Here is a 20,785-nt window from a genome sequence, read left to right as displayed (position 1 = left end):
AGGTGCGATAAATTCAAAATGAAAATAATTTTACGGTTGGGGTCGCCACATCGTGGGGAATTGTATTAAAGGGGTCGCAGCACTATAAAGGTTGAGAACCACTGTGTTAGAAGGTCAGAGTTATAGTCTGGCCAAATTCTGTCTACGGGTAGTCCTCGACTTACAACAGCTCATTCAGTGACCGTTCAAAGTTACAACAGCACTGAAGAAAGTGACTTATGACCATTTTTCTCACTTATAACCTCATGGCCACATGTTCACAATTCAGATGCTTGGCAGCAGATTCATATTCATGGCGGTTGCAATGTCCCAGGGTCACGTGATCCGCTTTTGCGACCTTCTGCCAAGCAAAGCGAACGGGGAAGCCAAATTCATGTAACACCCGTGATGCTCACTTAACAGTTGCAGTCATTCACTCAACAACTGTGGCAAACAAAGTCGTAACATGGGACAAAATTCCCTTAACAAATGTCTCGCTTAGCAACATAAATTTGGGGCGCAGTTGTGGTCTTAAGTCAAGGACTGCCTGCATTAGATGTAAAGCAAGAGTGAAGTCGCTCTCCCTGTGTAGGCTCTGGGGTTTGTTGCTGACACCTTCAATCCTTGTGGGGAAAAATTGTGTGCAAGTTTTAAGGACTTAAAAGATTTTAATTTTGGAATCGGCAGCCGAAGGGTGTTTAGAACATTGATTTTGAAAAAAGTCATAAACAGATGAGGGGGTCAGATAGAGTCGAAATAAGACTTTGAAATTAATTACAGGAGTCCTTCCCCATGGGTTGCCTTGGTTTTTATTAAATATATATATATATAAGAATTTAAATTAATTATAAAAAATCTTCCCATGGGAAAAGGTTGTTGATTAGAGAAAAAACATGATAAGAGGGGATTCTGAAGGTTAGACTCTAGAGGGAACCAGGAAAAAGTGAATATTATAATTAAAGGAGAATAGACACATTAATACAGAATGCAACAAAATATTTTTAAGGGTGGAAGGCTTTAAGCATATTTGAGGACCATATATGGAGAGGCTTCTCTGAAATATTCTCTTAATATGAAAATGAGACTTAAAGATGTTATAGAGCAAAAGAGATCTCAGCAGATTGAGGCTGATTTGAATGTGGCTGTAAATGTAACAGGCTACATGAATGATACGGAACAAGATGATATTCTGAATTTGCAAACCAAACCAGCTGACGTCTTGATAATTAAAAGGAGTATGCAGATAACAAACCAGAAGGATGTCTTGAATAGACCTGTCTGTTTTGGATTCACAAATGAGACCTGTTAAAAAGTTTTGGAGGAGATTTTGAGAAAAGAAAATGAGACCAAATGTGGGGACATTAGTTAAAAGAATTAAAAACCAAGATTGTTAGAAGCAGAAGAATGTAAAGTTGGATTAGTTGATCGAGGCTAAAATATGTTCTTGTTCCTGATCACACTTAATGGACCATTGCTGACTAGGAATGAATGACAAGACTTTGAAGATTGGTTTATAGAGGAAGGGAATTTTTCTTGTTGGGTTGTTTTTTTGTTGTTGTTGGGTTTTGTTTTGTTTTTGACAAAGTGATAAATGGTGATATTAAAAAAAATATAACATTTATTTGATTAAGGTGAAAATACATGCTTTTATTTCTCTCAACTCTTGATGGACATTTGCTGATTAGGATTGAATGACCGTTTTAAGAATAGTTTATTGATAATAAAATAGTTTATTGATAAAAGTAGGAAGATCTTTTGCTGCAATATCAGAGAAAGTGATAAATTACTAAAATTGATTGTACCTGTCTTGATTAAGGGAGGAGCCATTTCTTTATCTCTATTTCCCTTCCTTATATTTTTCTATTTTGCACTTTTGCCTTCGGGTATTTTTACTTTGTATTCATCTTTCAGCTTTGTATTTGTAAAGTCTAATAAAAATGATTTTATCTACTTTTTCTTTTTTTTAAAGATAGCTGGCCTGGGGGATTTAGCAGAGACACTTCCAGCCTTCTTTCCCAGTTTCCCCATTGACTTTGCTTGTGGAAGGTCACCAAAGGTGATCACGTGACTGCCTCTCCCTGTGATGTCATAACCTTGAGCCAGGCGCCCGGCTTATGATCACATGACCGCAGGGATGTTACAACGGCTGTAACCTCTTCAAAGATGGGTCATGTATCCACTTTTTGCAGTACCACCGTAACTTCGAATGACCGGGAGTTGCTTGAGGACTACCGGTGACCCTGGGGAAATTGAGGCAGCAGCCAGAATTAGGAATGGGTTGGGGGGGGGGGAGTTAGAGGAGCTACCAGCCCAGACGGAAGCATTCTATTACACTTGGAGAATATGTGGAGAAAGCCCACAAATTGGACGTGAGGTCCACGGGGCTCTCTGAGCTTAGTTATTTCCTTGTAGATGTTTCATTACCCAACTAGGTAACACCATCAGTGCTACGAGGGAGTGGGAGTTTGGTATACTATTCACTCAAACAGTAAACAACAGCCTAATCAAGGAACCACCAGGAATACTCCCATCAAGACAAACAGGGCAAACCACTTGTACGTAAACAGAAAGCAAAAAACCCCTTACTCCCTTCTAGCACTGATGATGTTACCTGTTTGGGTAAGGAAACGTCTGCAAGAAGACAACCAAGCTCAGAGACCATCAAGGACCCTCATTTCAATCCTCTTCTATCAATTGGACGTGAATGGGAGAGCATCTGTCAACTTCCTGTGTTCCCAGGAAAAATATCTAGAGTAGTGGCCATTGATAGCTTTGGAAAATGGCTTGAAAGGAGATGTGGGATCCTTCGATGGATCAAGACGGAGTTCTGGCTGGACTCCTCCATTCTCATCCTGGAATTTTGGAATTGCGTTGCCTCTAAACAGAACCCTTTTGCTCTTCCCAGCAATATTTACTCGCGCGGGGCTGGCTTAAATTCTGTTGTATTTTTAAATTTATATTTTATATTTCTAAATTTTATATGAATTTTAATGGGTTTTTAGAATTTTAAATGTTTTAAAGTTTTCAGCCAATTGTATAATAAGTTTTTTAATTTTGTTTTAATTGTATATTGTATTGTTTGGGTTTTTATTCTGGCTGTACACCGCCCTGAGTCCTTCGGGAGAAGGGCGGTATAGAAATCTAATAATAATAATAATAATAATAATAATAATAATAATAATAATAATAATAATAATAATAATAATAATAATAATAATAATAATAATAATAATAATAATATGCCTTTCCTGAGCCGCTCATCCTTGGCGGAATCCGAACTCCTCACTGCCAAAAAGCTGTGCCGCAATGCCGGACGCTCTGCCGCGCGCCCTAACACCACTCCCCTTGTCTCTCCAGAAATGTGTCTACTGCCGTAAGCGGATGAAGAAAGTGTCGGGGGCCTGCATCCAATGCTCCTCCGAGCACTGCTCCACGTCATTTCACGTCACGTGCGCCCACGCGGCCGGCGTACCCATCGAGCCCGACGATTGGCCCTACGTGGTGTCCATCACCTGCTTGAAGCACAAAGCAGCCAGCCACGTGGTAGGTTGTCTCCCTTGGATCTGTCCCCTCCCCCTTTCCTCTTCTCTTCCCGGCACTTTCGGATGATGGCACTTTTCTCTCTCGTGTCCTTTCTAGCTTCCCTTTTCCAGAGAGATCTCCCTGAGCCAGACGGTAATTGCGAAGAACCGGAGCGGCCTCTACTACCGGTGTAAAGTGATTGGGGTGACCACACAAACCTTTTACGAGGTCAATTTTGAAGATGGCTCCTACAGTGATAACATTTATCCGGAAAACATCGTTGTAAGTAGCTTTGAGGGGCAGGGAGGCTGAAGAGTAGCGCGTGTAACATCTTTGAATAGGAGAGTCCTCTTATTCTCGTGATGACGAACCTATGGCACACATGCCCAAAGTGGCACGCAAAGCCATGTTGCCCGGCACGCGTGGTCTTGCCTGTTTGTCTTTTTTTTTTAATTTGCATTTATATCCTGCCCTTCTCCGAAGACTCAGGGCGGCTTACACTGTGTTAAGCAATAGTCTCATCCATTTGTATATTATATACAAAGTCAACTTATTGCCCCCAACAATCTGGGTCCTCATTTTACCTACCTTATAAAGGATGGAAGGCTGAGTCAACCTGGGCCCTGGTGGGACTAGAACCTGCAATAATTGCAGGCTGCTGCTGTTAATAACAGACTGCATTAGCAGCCTGAGCCACAGAGGCCCATGTGGCTCAGAGTCTTCCGGGTTTCTGGCGGGGATGCATGCCCGAAGACCAGCTGTCCTTTGCGCATGCGGCAGTGCCGAAAACCAGCCTACGAATGCACACCGGCCAGCAGATCATTGGGTGCGTATGCACGCCAGAACCCGGAAGTTCGGCTTTTCCAGAGCAGGATCACTTCACCTGTGCGGCACTGCCGAAAAACTGGACTGTGCATGCGTGCCGGGCACACATGCACGCTAGGACCAAGAAGTTCGGAAGACTGCAGCCCCGACAAGCATGCACACAATGTTTCCGCACGATCTTTTCGGTACTCAGTGCCAAAAAAGTTCTCCATCACTGTCTTACTCTGTTCTCTGAGCTTGGTTGTTTTTGTGCAGAAGTTTCATGACCCAGCTAGGGAACATCATCAGTGCTAGAAGGGAGTGAGGTTTGTGCTCTGTTTATTATATACTAGTGGCTTGCTGTGTCATTATTGATGAGAGTGTTCTTTGTGGTTCCTTGATTAAGCTGTAGTTTACTGTTTGGTTCTTTGTCTGAATTGGTCGTTTCTTGATTAGAATACGGCTTGATGGTTTGTCTAGTGTTAATCCCGGGTTATCTTGGTGTTTGCTCCTGGAAAGGATATGTTCTAGCCTTCTTGCTTCCTTCTTAGTTTTTCTTATTGTCTCTTTTGAAAGGTGTGAAAATGTGGTTTATCTCTATTAGTTGATGGCTGATTTCTATAACTGCCAAGCTTCCAGGAATCCCCTAGTATTTTTGGACTTAGCTTTGTCTAACATTCTCACAGTTTCCCAGTTGAAACTATGGTGAAGTCTTATCAGGTTAAGTTTGTCTGATCAGTTCTGATATCCGATTGGACTCAAGGAGGGAACTGTTGTGGCCGGACAGTGAGGATGTTGGGGAGGAACATAGGCCAGTCCTGGGGGCTGGGGAAATCTCGGACGAGGGCTCTGCGTTGGAGGCAGCGAGGGAGATAGACAGCAGTGAGGCAGAGGAACAGCTGGAGCCCGTTCCCAGTGTGCGCATGCGCAGAGCCGCCAGAAGACAAGAACAACTAAGAAAGCAGGGTCGATTTGGGAATAAAGCCACACCTTGGAGATGATTGGCCCCTCCCATAGGAAACAAAGAGGAGTGAATGGGGAGGGGGCTTTTGCAATTTGTCTGTTCGGTTGTTTCAAGAGTGGAAAATTCTGTTTGTGACTCTTAAGAGATTCTGTGCCAAGTTTTGCCTTACTCTAAAGTTACATGGCAGCTTGCCAAGCGAGATAAGGGCTGTGTTGATAAATATTCCTTTGAAAGACTGTCTGGACAGGCCTTGCTGACTGTGGATGAAAGGAAAAAGACCAAGACTCTGCTTCCTGGCTTTTTAAGGGAACCTAGGTCAGAACAGGAACCGAGCCCACGAGAGCTGCTTGTAAAGAAATCATTTTGCTTTTCAGAGCAGAGACTGCCTTAAGATGGGGCCTCCTGCGGAGGGCGAGCTGGTCCAGCTCCACCTGACCAACGGTACCACCTACCAAGCTAAGTTCATCGCTGCCCACGTCAGCCAAATCTTTCAGGTGAGAGCCCAAGATTACTTTACTCTTACATTTTTACTTGAATAATATACTGTCGAGTTATCCTGCCTGAGTTGTGGCTGCGGCGAGATGACCATGCTGGGTTGGCCACAGCAAGATGGCTGCAGTGAGATGGCTGTGGCGAGTTATCCCATTCCATTCCTCACATTAGATCTTTGCATAATGCGTCTAATGTAAGATAATTTGGACCTGAGTCAGGAGTGGACCTGAGGCTAACCCTCCCGTTTGGCTGTAATGCAGTGGTTCTCAACCTTTATAGTGCTGCGACCCCTTTAATACAATTCCCCACGATGTGGCGACCCCAACCGTAAAATGCGCCTCAGAAGGGGAAAAAAAGCGGCAAACTGTTTTTTTGAATTTATCGCGCCTGAAGCCGTATTGACTAGCAATCTGAACTGCTTGCGATTGCCTTGAGGACGGAGGCCTTAAAGCGGAGACTCCTCCCCTATTAAGTTTATGGCGCCTGAAGCCAGATTAGGCTAGCGATTGGGAGTGATTGCAGCTGGCTTGAGAGGGAGACATCAGAGCAAAGATTTCTCTCTTTTTTAATTCATCGCGCCTGAAGCCGAATTCAGCTAGCGATTTGAAGAGCCTGCAGCTGGCTTGCGGAGTCAGCCACTGGAGCGCGATTCTTCGACTCGCAAGTATACTTCCCATATTTCCGATGGTCTTAGGCGACCCCTGGCAAATCGTCATTCGACCCCCAACGGGGTCCCGACCCACAGGTTGAGAACCGCTGCTGTAATGGAAGAATGTCTTGGAACTTAGATGGAAGCTATGGATCCTATAAACCAGAAGTGTTTGAGACGCGGTCCATTTCCTTCCACAGGTAGAGTTTGAAGATGGCTCTCAGCTGATGGTCAAACGAGGGGAGATCTACACCCTTGACGAAGAACTTCCCAAGAGAGTCAAAATGCGCCTGGTAGGTATCTGGGACTCATCCATGAGGAGATGAAGCTTGGAGCAGGGTTTGGGGAAGATTTTTGTGAAATTCGGGTCAAAAGTGTGGTGGGATCTCGAGTGTTCTCTAAGCTTGGTCGTTTTCCCGCAGACGTTTCATGACCCAACTAGGTAACATCATCAGTGCTAGAAGGGAGTAGGGTTGGCTCTCTTGATTACATACAGGTAGTCCTCGACTTACAACCACAATTGAGCTCAAAATTTATGTTGCTCAGTGGGTCAGTTGTTAAGCGAGTTTTATCTCATTTTAGGGCCTTTCTTGCCACGGTTGTTAAGTGAATCACGGCCGTTCTTAAGTTAGTTACACGGTTGTTAAGTGAATCTGGCTTCTCCAATGGACTTCATCAGTCAGAAAGTCGCAAAAGGGGAATCACGTGATCCCAGGACAATGCAGCCGTCATAAATTGTGAGATAAGCTGCCAACAGTCTGAATTTTGAACATGGGACCAACTGCCCCAACAATTGTAGGTGTGAAAAATGGCCAGGAGTCACTTTTTTCAATGATTTTGCACCTCTGGGCAGTCACTACGGTAAATGAACTGTTGTAAGTCAAGGACTACGTGTATACACACGAGGAGCTTGCCCTGTTGGGATTGGAGAGTGGTTTTCCTCTTCCTAGTTTCCTTAATTAGGCTGCTTTTTTACTCTTTGGTTCAGGGGTGTCAAACTCAAGGCTCACGGGCCGGATCCAGCCCGCGGGTTGCTTAGATCTGACCCGCGGGGCTGCCCTGGAAACAGCAAAGGACTGGAAAACAGAGCTCGGGAGCCCGCCGCTGGCAGAGGGTTGCAGGAGGCTGTCACACCCGAAAACAGAGCTCGGGAGCCCGTTTTCACTGGCCAGAGGGTTGCAGGAGGATTTTCGCTGGCAGAGGGTTGCAGGAGGCCGTCGCAGCTGAAAACAGAGCTCGGGAGCCCGTTTTCGCTGGCAGAGGGTTGCAGGAGGCTGTCACACCCGAAAACAGAGCTCGGGAGCCCGTTTTCACTGGCCAGAGGGTTGCAGGAGGATTTTCGCTGGCAGAGGGTTGCAGGAGGCCGTCGCAGCCGAAAACAGAGCTCGGGAGCCCGTTTTCGCTGGCAGAGGGTTGCAGGAGGGTTTTCGCTGGCAGAGGGTTGCAGGAGGCCGTCGCAGCTGAAAACAGAGCTCGGGAGCCCGTTTTCGCTGGCAGAGGGTTGCAGGAGGCTGTCACACCCGAAAACAGAGCTCGGGAGCCTGTTTTCACTGGCCAGAGGGTTGCAGGAGGATTTTCGCTGGCAGAGGGTTGCAGGAGGTTGTCACAGCTGAAAACAGAGCTCGGGAGCCCGTTTTCGCTGGCCAAGCGCTCGGGCCACCAGAGGTGCCCCTGACACAATTGACGTTGAGACCCACACCCACCCCGGCCCGCCGAGGTCGAACACAACCCTGACGCGGCCCTCAATAAAATCGAGTTTGACACCCCTGCTTTGGTGGATCGTCTAAAGTTAGCCGGTTTTATAAACCGAGAGCAAAACCCCACACTCCCGGGCGTTTGGAAGGGCCGTTTTTTGCGTCCTCGTGTCTTCCCTCACCCCAATAAGATCTCCTTGTGGTCTCCGCTTTCTCCCTCCTGCCTCTCCCGTTCCCGCCCTCCGGCAGTCCCTGAACAGCGGAGCGCCTCAGGAAGAGACGATCTCAGGAGACGACTTGAAAGCAGCCAAGCGCCCGCGGGTGGGCACCCCAAAGAGCTATGAGGACGGCGGCGGCCACGGGCCCGACTATTTCACCATCATGGAGACCCTCCTGCATGCTAAGTTCTAGCCGCAGACGCCGAGAGGAGCTTCATCAGTCGGAGCCGCGCTTTAAGTTTCAAAGAAAGGAAAAGGGGGGGGGAACAACCCCCCCACAACTCACCCCACTGAGAGTTAATTTAAGTGGAAAAACTGTGGCGAGAGAGACCCAGCCGTCGTGCAATAACTTGCAAATTTAAATTCTTTTCCTTCCATTTTGGGGTTTCTTCTTCTTCTTCTTCTTCTTCTTCTGTTTGTTTTTGGACTTTTGGGAAACTTGACTTGCTCCTAGCCTACCTCTGTTCTTTCTGATGACTTTTGGAGTGGACTAAACCTTCTTTTTTTTTTTCCGCCTTCTGGGAAGTGTGGGGAGGGGATAGATTTCATGGGGTGGGGGCGGGACGGACGGGAGAGAACCATTTCTTCTCCTCCGTCAAAAACTCGGAAGGAAAGAATACAGGCGAGCGAAGCGATTCTGTGACCGAACTTTCAATCTTTCATTTGTTTGTTTTCACTGGTTTCCAAAACAAGAACAAAAACAAAAAAAGCCTCAAGAAATGGTTGGAATTTGCAATGGTAACTCCAGTTTTTAAATCTCAGCCATCACTCTCACTCTCTCTCTTTCTCTCTCGTTCTTCCTCTCTCTCTCTCTCTTTTTCTTTCTGTCTCTGTCTCTCTCCTCCCCTACACAACACATTTCCCCCCCTCCCTCTCTCTCTCTCTCTCTCTCTCTCTCTTTCTTTTCCCTTTTTCAAAAAGGTGCTATTTCCCCGACTACTGAAGCAACCTTTTTTGGAGTTAGCAATTTGCGTATGTATATATTATATATACATATATATATATTAGAAATTGCCTTCGACATTTTCTATTAAAAGAGAGGAAAAAGCAAAAAGAAAACCTGGTGTTTTTTACAATAAATAAATAAATAAAATAAAATTGCACGCAAAACCAACAAAATGAAAGAGTGAAGGGTTTGCACAGGTATTTCCCCCCCCCCCCCACTCCCTTGTATAAAAAAAAAACCCCTCCTGGCCATCAGCCCTCTCCTGGTCCTGTATTCAAATCCAACCGCTTGAGGTTTATGGTGCCCCCACCCCACCCTTCCTCTTCCTCCCCAAAAAATAAAAATTAAAAAAAAAAACACTTTTGCCATTTTCCAGAGAGAGGGAAGGGAGCACTTCTTATTATTTATTTTGTTTCGTTTCGGTGGGGCTGGGGGAAAATATCTCTTTTATGCGGGGGGGGGTGGAAATAAACCCTGGACAATGGGGTACGTTTCTGTTAAACAAAAGACACTTTGAAATGAAAAGTTTTGTAATAAATGACACCATTGCAACTGTGAGTCGTAGGTGGGTTTCCGTGTTTCAGCCTTTTTTATACCGGGAGCGTTTTCCTTTTTCTCTCTTCCTGTCTAAAGCTTGCTGGGGGAATCCTGGGAGTTGAAGTCCGCCCATCTTCGACTCGCCAAATTTCAATAGCGGTGAGCTGAAGGAACGATTTTGAGTTTAAACCAGGGATGTTCAAGTTTGATCACTTTAAGACTTGGGGACCAAGGATGGTATTCTTACCTTCACTAAAGGTAAAGGTAAAGGTTCCCTTTGCACATACGTGCTAGTCGTTCCCGACTCTAGGGGGCGGTGCTCATCTCCGTTTCAAAGCCGAAGAGCCAGCGCTGTCTGAAGACGTCTCCGTGGTCATGTGGCCGGCATGACTCAACGCCAAAGGCGTACGGAACACTGTTACCCTCCCACCAAAGGTAGTCCCTATTTTTTCTACTTGCATTTTTACGTGCTTTCAAAACTGCTAGGTTGGCAGAAGCTGGGACAAGTAACGGGAGCTCACCCCGTTACATGGCAGCACTAGGGATTCGAACCGCTGAGCTGCCGACCTTTCGATCGACAAGCTCAACGTCCTAGCCCCTGAGCCACTGCGTCCCTTAGAAGTCCCTTAGAAGTAGTACCTTCACTACTGGGTGGCAAATGTGAGCGCGCACGATCGCTTCCCTCACATGCACCACCTCTGCGCATGCGCAGGGCCTTCCACACATGCACAGAGCGACAAAAACAGGACATGACGGCAGGTGGGCGGAGCCTCCTGCAGCCGCCTCTACCGATTCACCTGAACCCAATAGAACCAGCTGAATACCGCCACTATTGTGGACTTCAATTCCCAGAATTCCCCAGCCAGCCATCATGGCTGGCTGGGGAATTCTGGGAATTGAAGTCCACAAGTCTTAAACTTTCCAAAGTTGGACATTCCTGATTTAGATCTAAAACCAGCTCTGAAGCCTACGAAGAATTCCTTTCTCATCAGTGCCCCATAATCCCCTCTTTTGCTCGAGAGGGGCCGAAGTGACCCGTTTGCACAACTCCTTACATATTTTTTTTCCCAAACCGCCGCATCTCCTGTCTCTAGCTGCTTTTGGCAAAATCTTATTTAGAACTCCTTGTGGTTGCTACTCTGTGTGTATAGTCCCATTCGAGGTATGGAAATTCGCTCCCATTAAAGGCACCACCAGTTCATCCGGGCATTAAAGGCGTGATGGCTCCTTCAAAGGGTTACCAGCCGTTTCGTAACCACGTGCTTAAGCTGCCCGCGTTAGGGTTTTTCTAGACAGGTGGTCTTCAACGAACGACGGCAACGGAGCCCAAAATGTATGTTGCTAAGGGAGAAATCGGTTACCTGAGTTTTGCCCCATTTCACGTGACTTTTCTTGCCATGTTCGTTCAGTGAATCACTGCAGTTGTTAAATTAGTCACACGGTCATTAAGTGAATCTGGCTTCTCTGTTGACTTCGCATGTCAGAAGGTCGCAAAAGGGGATCACGTGACCCCCTGGGGGGGGGGGGTCCAACCGTCGTAAATATGAATCATTTGTTGAGCATCTGAACGTAAATCACGCGACCATGGGGATCCCGCAAGTGTGAAAAATGGTCGTGTCACTTTTTTCAGTGCTGTTGTAACATCGAACGGTCACTAACCAAATCTGTAGTCTTTTTTTTTAAATCCGGAATTTCTCCCTGCGCAGCACAAACTCTGCCTGGTTTTTAAAAAATCGGCCTTCCCAGCTGTTTTCAAAGGCTGAGCCTTTGTACAGTGCAAAACAAAAAAAAGCATAAATTTGCTTGTATAAAATACTTTTTAAAAAAAACAAAACAAAGTTGTGAATAATTCCATTTTTATAAACTTGAAGTTTAGGGATGGTCCAGGGAAAGGATTCAGGAATGCAGGATAGGGTTGTGTGAACTCCACACATCCTAAAGGTTATCGGCTGGGGGATTCTGGGAGTTGAAGTCCACCCCTCTTAATAGGTCAGCTGGGGGATTCTGGGAGTTGAAATCCATCCATCTTAAAGAATGATGGCTGGGGAATTCTGGGAGTTGAAGTCCATTCATTTTAAAACATGCTGGCTGGAGAATTCTGGGAGTGGAAGTCCACCCCTCTTAATGTGTCAGTTGGGGAATTCTGGGTGTTGAAGTCTTCATTTGGAAATTCATAAAATTGTTGAGGTTGAGAGAGACGTTGAGCCGGCAAGTCTTCCTCTCTTCTGACAGTCCCTTACACCCGATTGCGAGAGACCTCCAAGGGAGTCGGTTTGGGCGATCCCCTGATCCAGGACAGAAGCGTACAGAAATAGCGTTCCAGCAAAATTGATCGTGCTGCACATTCTCGGAATCGTAACGCACGTCTCGAAGGAGAATTGTCCTCGGACTGCAGGTTGAAACTGCCGCTCTCTACTCACGGAGTAGAACTCACGTCGTAGGACAGGGGTCTCCAACCTTGGCAACTTTAAGACTTGTGGACTTCAACTCCCAGAGTTCCTCAGCCAGCAAAGGAACTCTGTGTCGTGTTCCACTCCCCCTCCAACGACCAGGTCAAGGAGGTCTGTATCAAACATGGCAATGAAGCCTCTGCAGCTTGACAAATTCCTTCGAGGTTTCTCAGGGCAGGCAGGAGTCCAAGTTGTGACTTCAGCAAACTAGATGAGACTTTGCTTGACTCAAGGTTGGAATGCCAAGGTTGGTCCTTTATATAGGCTGTGGGGTGTGGCTCCATGACTCAGCATTTATCCAGGCCTGCCCCTCCCTTCTGCTGGCGTCGCCTCTCAGATCTCCGGAAGCGAGGGTCCTCCCACTTTGAATGCTCTTCAGCTGGATCTGCTGTCAGTAATTCCAGCACGTGGCTGGCTTCCTGCTCACACGCTGTAGGAGTGAAGTTTATTGGGCTTGTCTGTTCATTCCTGACATCCTCTCCGGGCATGGGGCCAGGGCCGGGGGCTGGAGGCATGACAGACCGTTCATCTTCATTATCAGACTCTGAGTCTGATAACAGGCCCGGGTGGAGACGGGAGGGGCCTGGCTGAGGAGAGGAGGGAGGACGAGGCACAACAGTCTGGGAGTTGAAGTCCACAAGTCTTAAAGTTGCCAAGGTTGGAGACCCCTGTCATAGAAAGTGTTCCCACTTAGAGCAAGCGGCTCATCATGTCTCCGTTGGAAATCTATGCCACCCACATCTTTTCTACAAATACGCACTGTCGCTTCTAGGTGGCCCATAACCAGTATGGGATGTTGAGTCCAATTTAACAAAAAGACAAAAAGAAAATTGCACGGAGCAATTCTCAAGTTGTTCAACGTGGGATTGCAACCTTGTCAAATCCCTGCTCCAATGAGCAGCCATTTGAGCAAAGTCCTCGACTGAACGACCACCACTGAGCCCAAAATTTCTATTGCTAAACGAGACGTGTGTTATGTGAATGCTGCCCCATTTTACGACCTTTCTGGCCACGGTTGTTAAGTGACACGCTGCAGTTGTTAAGTTAGTAACCCAGTTGTTAAGTGAGTCTGGTCTCCTCACTGACTTTGCTTGTCAGAAGGTCGCAAAAGGGGATCACATGACCCCAGGCCACTGTAACCATCATAAAGATGAGGCAGTTGCCAAGAAAGCATCTAAATTTTGAACGTATGACCATAAGTTAAAAACAGTCCTAAGTCACTTCTTGCGGTGCCATTGTAACTCCGAATGATCACTAAATGAACTGTTGTAAGTCGAGGACCACTTGTATTCCATCATGCATTTCCCCTTTAGGATTTTGGCGGAATGGTGTCCCTGTGTTGTGACTTGTCCTCCCTCCTCTCCTCAGCCGGGCCCCTCCCATCTCCAACCGGGCCTGTTATCAGACTCCGAGTCTGATAATGAAGATGAACGGCCTGTCATGCCTCCAGCCCCCGGCCCTGGTCCCATGCCCGGAGAGGATTCCAGGAGTGGGAGGACAAGCCCGATAAACCTCACTCATACAGCGTGTGTTCCTTTGGCTCAGCCGTCAGAGCAGGAAGCCAGACAGGTATTGGAATTGCTCGGGCCTACTCCTTCTGAGCCCTCCCTTTCCCAGACAGCAGATCTAGCTGAAGACAATTCAGGGTGGGAGGATCCTCGCTTCCGGAGATCTGAGAGGCGACGCCAGCAGAAGGAAGGGAGGGGCAGGCCTGGATAAATGCTGAGTCATGGAGCCACACCCCACAGCCTATATAAAGGACCTGCTTTTGGCATTCCAACCTTGAGTCAAGCAAAGTCTTATCGAGTTTGCTGATATCAGACTCTATCGCTGAAGTCACAACTTGGACTCCTGCCTGCCCTGATAAACCTCGAAGGACCTTGGCAAGCTGCAGAGGCTTTGTTGCCAAGTTTGCCACGGACTTCCTTGACTCGTTCGTCGGATTGGGGGGTGGGACACGACACCCTGAAAAGGCAGATGTTGATATACAGGATGCCTCCGATTTACGACAGTTCACTTAGCGAGCGTTCAAAGTTACAATCTAACCACTCCCAAGTACTTATGACACAGTCCCAAAATTACTAATGTTGCAGCACCCATGGCAGTTGTTCACATTTACAAACCCTGGGAGAGGTTCTGCAACATTCACCCTGCCTACTGCCCCGCTCCCACTCGGGGCCAGATCTCTTCCTTGCAAAGATCCAGGGATCCTTCAGTTTCTTGGCCTGTTTGGTACTTTAGGCCTTTGGTGTGTTTGCAGAGAATGGAGGTCTAAAGTACCCTGAGGTCACGCGAGATCTCGCGCTACTGATCTCGCCTGATCTCATGGTACTTTAGACCAGGGGTCACCAACCTTTCAGACCTCGGGGACCACTAAATTCATAATTTTAAATCCTGCGGACCACTAATATGAATTTTTTAAAAAGATAAATAGTATTTTAAAAAGGTAAAGGTTCTTCTCGCACATATGTGCTAGTCATTCCTGACTCTAGGGGGCGGTGCTCATCTCCGTTTCAAAGCCGAAGAGCCAGCGCTGTCAGAAGACGTCTCCGTGGTCATGTGGCCGGTGCGACTAAACGCCAAAGGCACACGGAACTCTGTTGCCTTCCCACCAAAGGTGGTCCCTATTTTTCTACTTGCAGTTTTTACGTGGTTTCGAACTGCTAGGTTGGCAGAAGCTGGGAGAAGTAACGGGAACTTATCCCATTATGCGGCACTAGGGATTCAAATCGCTGAACTGCCAACCTTTCGATCGACAAGCTCAGCCTCTTAGCCACTGAGTCACTGCGTCTCTAAATAGTTAGTGCAAGATAAAAAAAACGCAAATAATTTTTCTGCGAACCGCTAAAGTTTTCTCACGAACCACTAGTGGTCCGCAGACCACCGGTTGGTGACTGCTGCTTTAGACACCTGTTCTCTCCAAAGGGAGTCCTGGATGAGACCAGCAAAAAGACTTTGCAAACGGAGGGAAGGCTTGAAGCACCGTAGCCTTCTCTCCGTTTGCAAAGCCTTTTGTCGTATTTGCAAAAACTGAGAACAAAGGCCGAAAGTGACAAAGTTCTTCCTCAGACTAGCACTGGCTGGAGCTAAGAAGATATTGTAGGGGTTGAAGCTGGCTGAGGGAAACAAAACAAATCTGATTTCTTCTTGATTATGCCACGTGGCCCAGCAAGGGAGTGGCCTTCTCTACCCTGACTTCCTCAGCTCATCAATAAGCGAACGGCCACGGGGTAATGGGGTATGGAAGAGGCCCGTAGGACTTTGTGGAAGCCAAGGGGCGGAGGCAGAGCATGGGACATCTAGGTTGTCTCAGACTTGCTGTCGTGTCCCATTCCTCCTTTGACGGCCAGGTCTGGGAAGTCTGTATCAAGCGTGGCCACGAAGCCTCTGCAGCTTTGCCAAATTCCTGTCAGAGTTCTCAGGGCAGGCAGGAATCCAAGGTGTGACTTCAGCAACCAGATGAGACTTTGCCTGACTCAAGGAATGCCAAAAAGCAGACCCTTTATATAGGCCATGGGGTGTGGCTCCATGACTCAGCACTTATCCAGGCCTGCCCCTCCCTTCCTTTTGCTGACGTCGCCTCTCCATTCTCCGGAAGCGAGGATCAGCCCGCCTCTTGTCTTCCTGCTCAGCTGCCGGCAATTCTAGCTCGTGGCTGGCTTCCTGCTCACATGCTGTAGGAGGGAGGTTTGTTTGCTCAGTCTGTCCGGGCATGGTGCCAGGGCTGGGGGCTGGGGGCTGGAGGCACGCCAGGACATTCTTCTGCACTATCAGTCTCTAGCTGAGATAGCAGGAGATGAGAGGGGCCCAGCTGCGGAGAGGCGGGCGGGCGAGGCACAACACATGCATCCCTGTACTCGCACATTGCTCTCCTGCATTCAGCAGCCCAAGTTTACGACAGGTAGTCCTCGACTTACCACAGTTCATTTAGTGACCAAAGTTACAAAGGCACTGAAAAAAAGTGAGTGTGTTTCTCATGACTGTTACCGCGATCACGGGACCGTTACATCGTCACATGGTCAGAAATGTAGTTGTTTGGCAACTGGCATGTTCTTACAACAGTTTGCAGTGTCCCCAGGGTCACATGATCCCCTTTTGTGACCTTCTGATGAGCAAAGTCAATGGGGAAGCCACAACTGTGTTGCTACACAGTTAGTCATTAAGTGAATCACAGCAGTTGTCCAGTTAGTAGCCCAGTTGTTAAGTGAATCTGGCTTCCCCATTGATTTGGCTTGTCAGAAGGTTGCAAAAGGGGATCGTGTGACCCCAGGACACGGCAACCGTCATAAATACAAGTTCAGTTGCCTAGCCTCTGAATTTTGATCACTTGACCATGGAGATGCTGCGACGGTCATAAGTGTGAAGTAAGGTCATAAAACACTTTTCAGTGTCGTAACTTCCCATTGTCACTAAATGAACGGTTGTGAGTTGAGGACTATCTATCCTGCCAGATATTCCTCTCACAAAACTTATGTTCTTATGTCCATCAACATCCTTCTCTGTTCTAAGTCAGACTTCACAATTTTTGTTCTCTCTACACCAAGGGTGTCAAACTTGATTTCATTGAGGGCCGCATCAGGGTTGTGCTTGACCACGTGGGGGGGGAGGGTGGCCGTGGCCAGATCAATGTCACTCGTGTTGGTGGGCTCCCAAGCTCCATTTTTACTGGCAGAGGGTTGTAGGAGGCCGTCGCAGCCGAAAACGGAGCTCAGGAGCCCGTTTTCGCTGGCAGAGGGTTGCAGGAGGCCGTCGCAGCCGAAAACGGAGCTCGGGAGCCCGTTTTCGCTGGCAGAGGGTTGCAGGAGGCCGTCGCAGCCGAAAACGGAGCTCGGGAGCCCGTTTTCGCTGGCAGAGGGTTGCAGGAGGCCGTCGCAGCAGAAAACGGATCTCGGGAGCCCGCTGGCAGAGGGTTGCAGGAGGTTGCCGCAGCCGAAAACGGATCTCGGGAGCCTGCTGGCAGAGGGTTGCAGGAGGCCGTCGCGGCCGAAAACGGATCTCGGGAGCCCGTGCTGGCAGAGGGTTGCAGGAGGCCGTCGCGGCCGAAAACGGATCTCGGAGCCCGCCGCTGGCAGAGGGTTGCAGGAGGCCGTCGCAGCCGAAAACGGAGCACGGGAGCCCGTTTTCGCTGGCAGAGGGTTGCAGGAGGCCGTCGCAGCCGGAAACGGATCTCGGGAGCCCGTTTTCGCTGGCAGAGGGTTGCAGGAGGCCGTCGCAGCCGAAAACGGATCTCGGGAGCCCGTTTTCGCTGGCAGAGGGTTGCAGGAGGCCGTCGCAGCCGAAAACGGATCTCGGGAGCCCGTTTTCGCTGGCAGAGGGTTGCAGGAGGCCGTCGCAGCCGAAAACGGAGCTCGGGAGCCCGTTTTCACTGGCAGAGTGCTCAGGTCACCAGAGGTGTCCCCAACACAAGTGACGTCAAGACCCACCCCCACCCCGGCCCACCGAGGTCGAACACAACCCTGATGCGGCCCTCAATAAAATCAAGTTTGACACCCATGCTTTGGTGGATTGTCTAAAGTTAGCTGGTTTTATAAACCGAGAGCAAAACCCCACACTCTTGGGGGCCGGTTTTTGCGTCCTTGTGTCTTCCCTCACATCAATAAGATCTCCTTGTGGTCTCCGCTTTCTCCCTCATACCTCTCCTGTTCTCGCCCTCCAGCAGTCCTTGAGTAACGGAGCTCCATTTTTGCTGGCAGAGACACTGCAGGCTGGTCCTTCGCTGTTTCCCAGACAGCCACGCGGGCCAGATCTAAGCACCCCACTGATTTTGACCCCCCCTGCTGTACACCTTACACAATATCTTAGGTCACTTTTTTTGAAACAAAACCGTTTTTCGTCTGTTTCTATTTTTTATTCCTTCCGGGGTCTCCTTCGCTTCACCTCTCCGTCTAGCTTCCTTTTTTCGTTCTCCGCGCTTCCCTGTCGCCGCCACTCCACACCCTCCGGCATCACAATCCCTTTGGCACTTCTGGGCGGCCCCTCGTCTTTCCTTCCTTCCTTCCTTCCCTCCTTCGATAAATTAAATCGCTATAAATTGAAGTAAGCACCCGACAGTCTCCCCCCTCCACACACCCCCACCCACCCACCCACCCCAAAAAATCTGCCAGGATCTGATAACAAAATCTGTTTGGAACAGCTGCCTCCTGACAAGTTTAATAAACTGTATTAATGGTGTCATTATTATTCCCTAATTAAAAGCTAATAACTAAGAGTTAATTGCCTTTAAAAGATGAAGCGGTAGGCAGGCTGGGTGTGGATTTATCTCCATTTCGCTGGGCTTTGCCTGGCAGGACTGATACTCCAAAGGTAATTAAGGGAGCCCAATTTTATAGGATGCCACTAATCTTGTATCCGTTCAGCCACTTGAATTTAAACGGTGTGTTTGCCCTTCTCCCCCCCTCCCCCCCCCACCCCCCACCCCTCTCCTTCTGTGCCCCCTTATTTAGGTGACAGGCTTGAAACAGCAACACTGGCTTGCTCGCTTTCCCTCTCTCTTCTAAGGGGAATATTAGAATATTTTTTTGTATGGAGAGCTGAGAGGGTCCTCCTGCACTAGGCTGGACCAGAGAGAAAGCAGGTGGAGTAACCAATGGATTAGTCTTTGGTGTGACACAGTTTAAGCTTCCTTCCTTCCTTTCTGTGCGTGTCTCTCTTCCTCTTTCTCCCACTCATCTCTTTCCTTCCTTCCTTCCTTCCATCCTTCCGAATAGAATAGAATAGAATAGAATTTTTTATTGGCCAAGTGTGATTGGACACACAAGGAATTTGTCTTGGTGCATATGCTCTGAGTGTACATAACTCCAACTCTTCTTCTTCCCTTCCTGATTTTTTTCCTCCCTCCTTCCTTCCTTCTTTCCTTCCTTCCTTCGAACTCCAACTCATTATCTTCTCTTCCTTTTTTCTCCTTCTTTCCTTCTTTTTGACTCCAACTCTTCTTCCCGTCCCGTTTTTCTCCCATCCCTTCCTTCTTCTTTGCTGCCTGCCTGCCTTCTTTCTGACTCCAACTCATCTTCTTCCTATTTTTCTCCTTCCTTCCTTCCTTCCTTCCTTCCTTCCTTCCTTCCTTCCTTCCTTCGAACTCCAACTCATTATCTTCTCTTCCTTTTTTCTCCTTCCTTCTTTCTTTTTGACTCCAACTCTTCTTCTTCCCTTCCTGTTTTTCTCCCTCCCTCCTTCCTTCTTTCCTTCCTTCCTTCCTTCCTTCAAACTCCAACTCATTATCTTCTCTTCCTTTTTTCTCCTTCCTTCCTTCTTTTTGTCTCCAACTCTTCTTCTTCTCTTCCCATTTTTCTCCCATCTTCCTTCCTTCCTTCCTTCTTCTTTGCTGCCTGCCTGCCTTCTTTCTGACTCCAACTCATCTTCTTCCTATTTTTCTCCTTCCTTCCTTCCTTCCTTCCTTCCTTCCTTCCTTCCTTCCTTCCTTCCTTCCTTCTGACTCCAACTCTTCATCTTCCCTTTCCATTTTTCTCCCATCTTCCTTCCTTCCTGTCTCTTTCTTTCCTTCCTTTCCTCTCTTTTTCTCTCCCATTCATCTCCCTCCTCCTCCTCCTTCCTCTCTTTCTCTTTCCTTCCCTTTTTCATTTGTCTCTTTCCCTTCTTTTTACTTTCTCCCTCTTTTCTTTTTTCTTTTCCTTTTCTCTCTCTCTGTCTCCTCCCACTTCCTTCTCCTCCCTCCCTCCCTCCAGCTGAGGAACTAACATCCTTTGCAATCGGAGGAAGAGAGAGAGAGAGATAGAAAACCTCTCACTCTCTCAATTCCTTATCTTTATTTTTTTATTTTTTCCCCCCTGTGCTCTCTCTCGCAGAGAGAGAGAGAAAGAGAGAGAGAGAGAGAAGGAGCTCAGGTTCTTTTTCATTCATCTCTGGGAATTCCCTCTTCAAACGGTGAAACGGGGCTCTTTAAAAAAAGAAATTTTTTCTTCTTTCCAGCTGCAAGGGAACGCACTCTGGCTGGGCCTATTGAAGCCTCCCTTATCCGAAAGGCACCCCACAAAAGGAAAGGGGATTGGGAAGGAGGGAAGAACACCCAAGCGCCAGCAACCCCACTTATCTGGGACGTTTGGTGAGGAAGGAACGGGGTGAGGTCCAAGCCCCTTTGGGGGACCTTCCTGCATCCCTCTTGATGCTTTCCAGAACGAAGAAGCCGCCGGAGGGAAGGGAAGGAAGGGCTCCGTTGGGGTTGCAAGCAGGCATTCATTCAAATTCTGCATTCGGCTTTCGGGTCAGCCAGGTAAAATGCAGGCAGCCCTCGAACCGTTGGCGGCAGCCAAAAAAAACCGACGCAATCCTAAATTGCATTAACAGAGGGATACCATCAAGATCAAGGGAGGTACTGATAGCACAAGGATGCTGCAACTGGTTGTAAGTGTGAAAAACGGTCTTGAGTCACTTTGTTCAGGGCCAGTCTAATTTCTAATGTCACTCAATGAACTGGTGTAAGTCCGAGGACCTCCTGGATTATGGATGCATGGCTAAGACTTGAAGCAAAATGTTGCTTACACGAGGAATTCACACATGCCTATTGTAGGTCACT

At 47.9% G+C, this 20,785-nt stretch overlaps 1 protein-coding gene across 1 annotated transcript in view; it reads left to right on the top strand.

The window, feature by feature from the left end:
• Positions 1-9,799, top strand: part of KDM4B (lysine demethylase 4B) — a 299,919-nt gene extending 290,120 nt beyond the window's left edge. The window contains exons 19-23 of the mRNA XM_058163587.1: positions 3,337-3,522; positions 3,619-3,783; positions 5,644-5,763; positions 6,611-6,703; positions 8,354-9,799. Coding sequence (XP_058019570.1) covers positions 3,337-3,522; positions 3,619-3,783; positions 5,644-5,763; positions 6,611-6,703; positions 8,354-8,515 — 726 coding nt within the window. The 3' untranslated portion in view covers positions 8,516-9,799. The remainder of the gene's footprint in view (positions 1-3,336; positions 3,523-3,618; positions 3,784-5,643; positions 5,764-6,610; positions 6,704-8,353) is intronic.
• The last annotated feature ends 10,986 nt before the right edge of the window (positions 9,800-20,785 follow it).

The sequence above is a fragment of the Ahaetulla prasina genome, chromosome 1, assembly GCF_028640845.1.
Source record: "Ahaetulla prasina isolate Xishuangbanna chromosome 1, ASM2864084v1, whole genome shotgun sequence".
Taxonomy (NCBI): Eukaryota; Metazoa; Chordata; class Lepidosauria; order Squamata; family Colubridae; genus Ahaetulla; species Ahaetulla prasina.
This window is presented reverse-complemented; position numbering and strand designations above follow the sequence as displayed.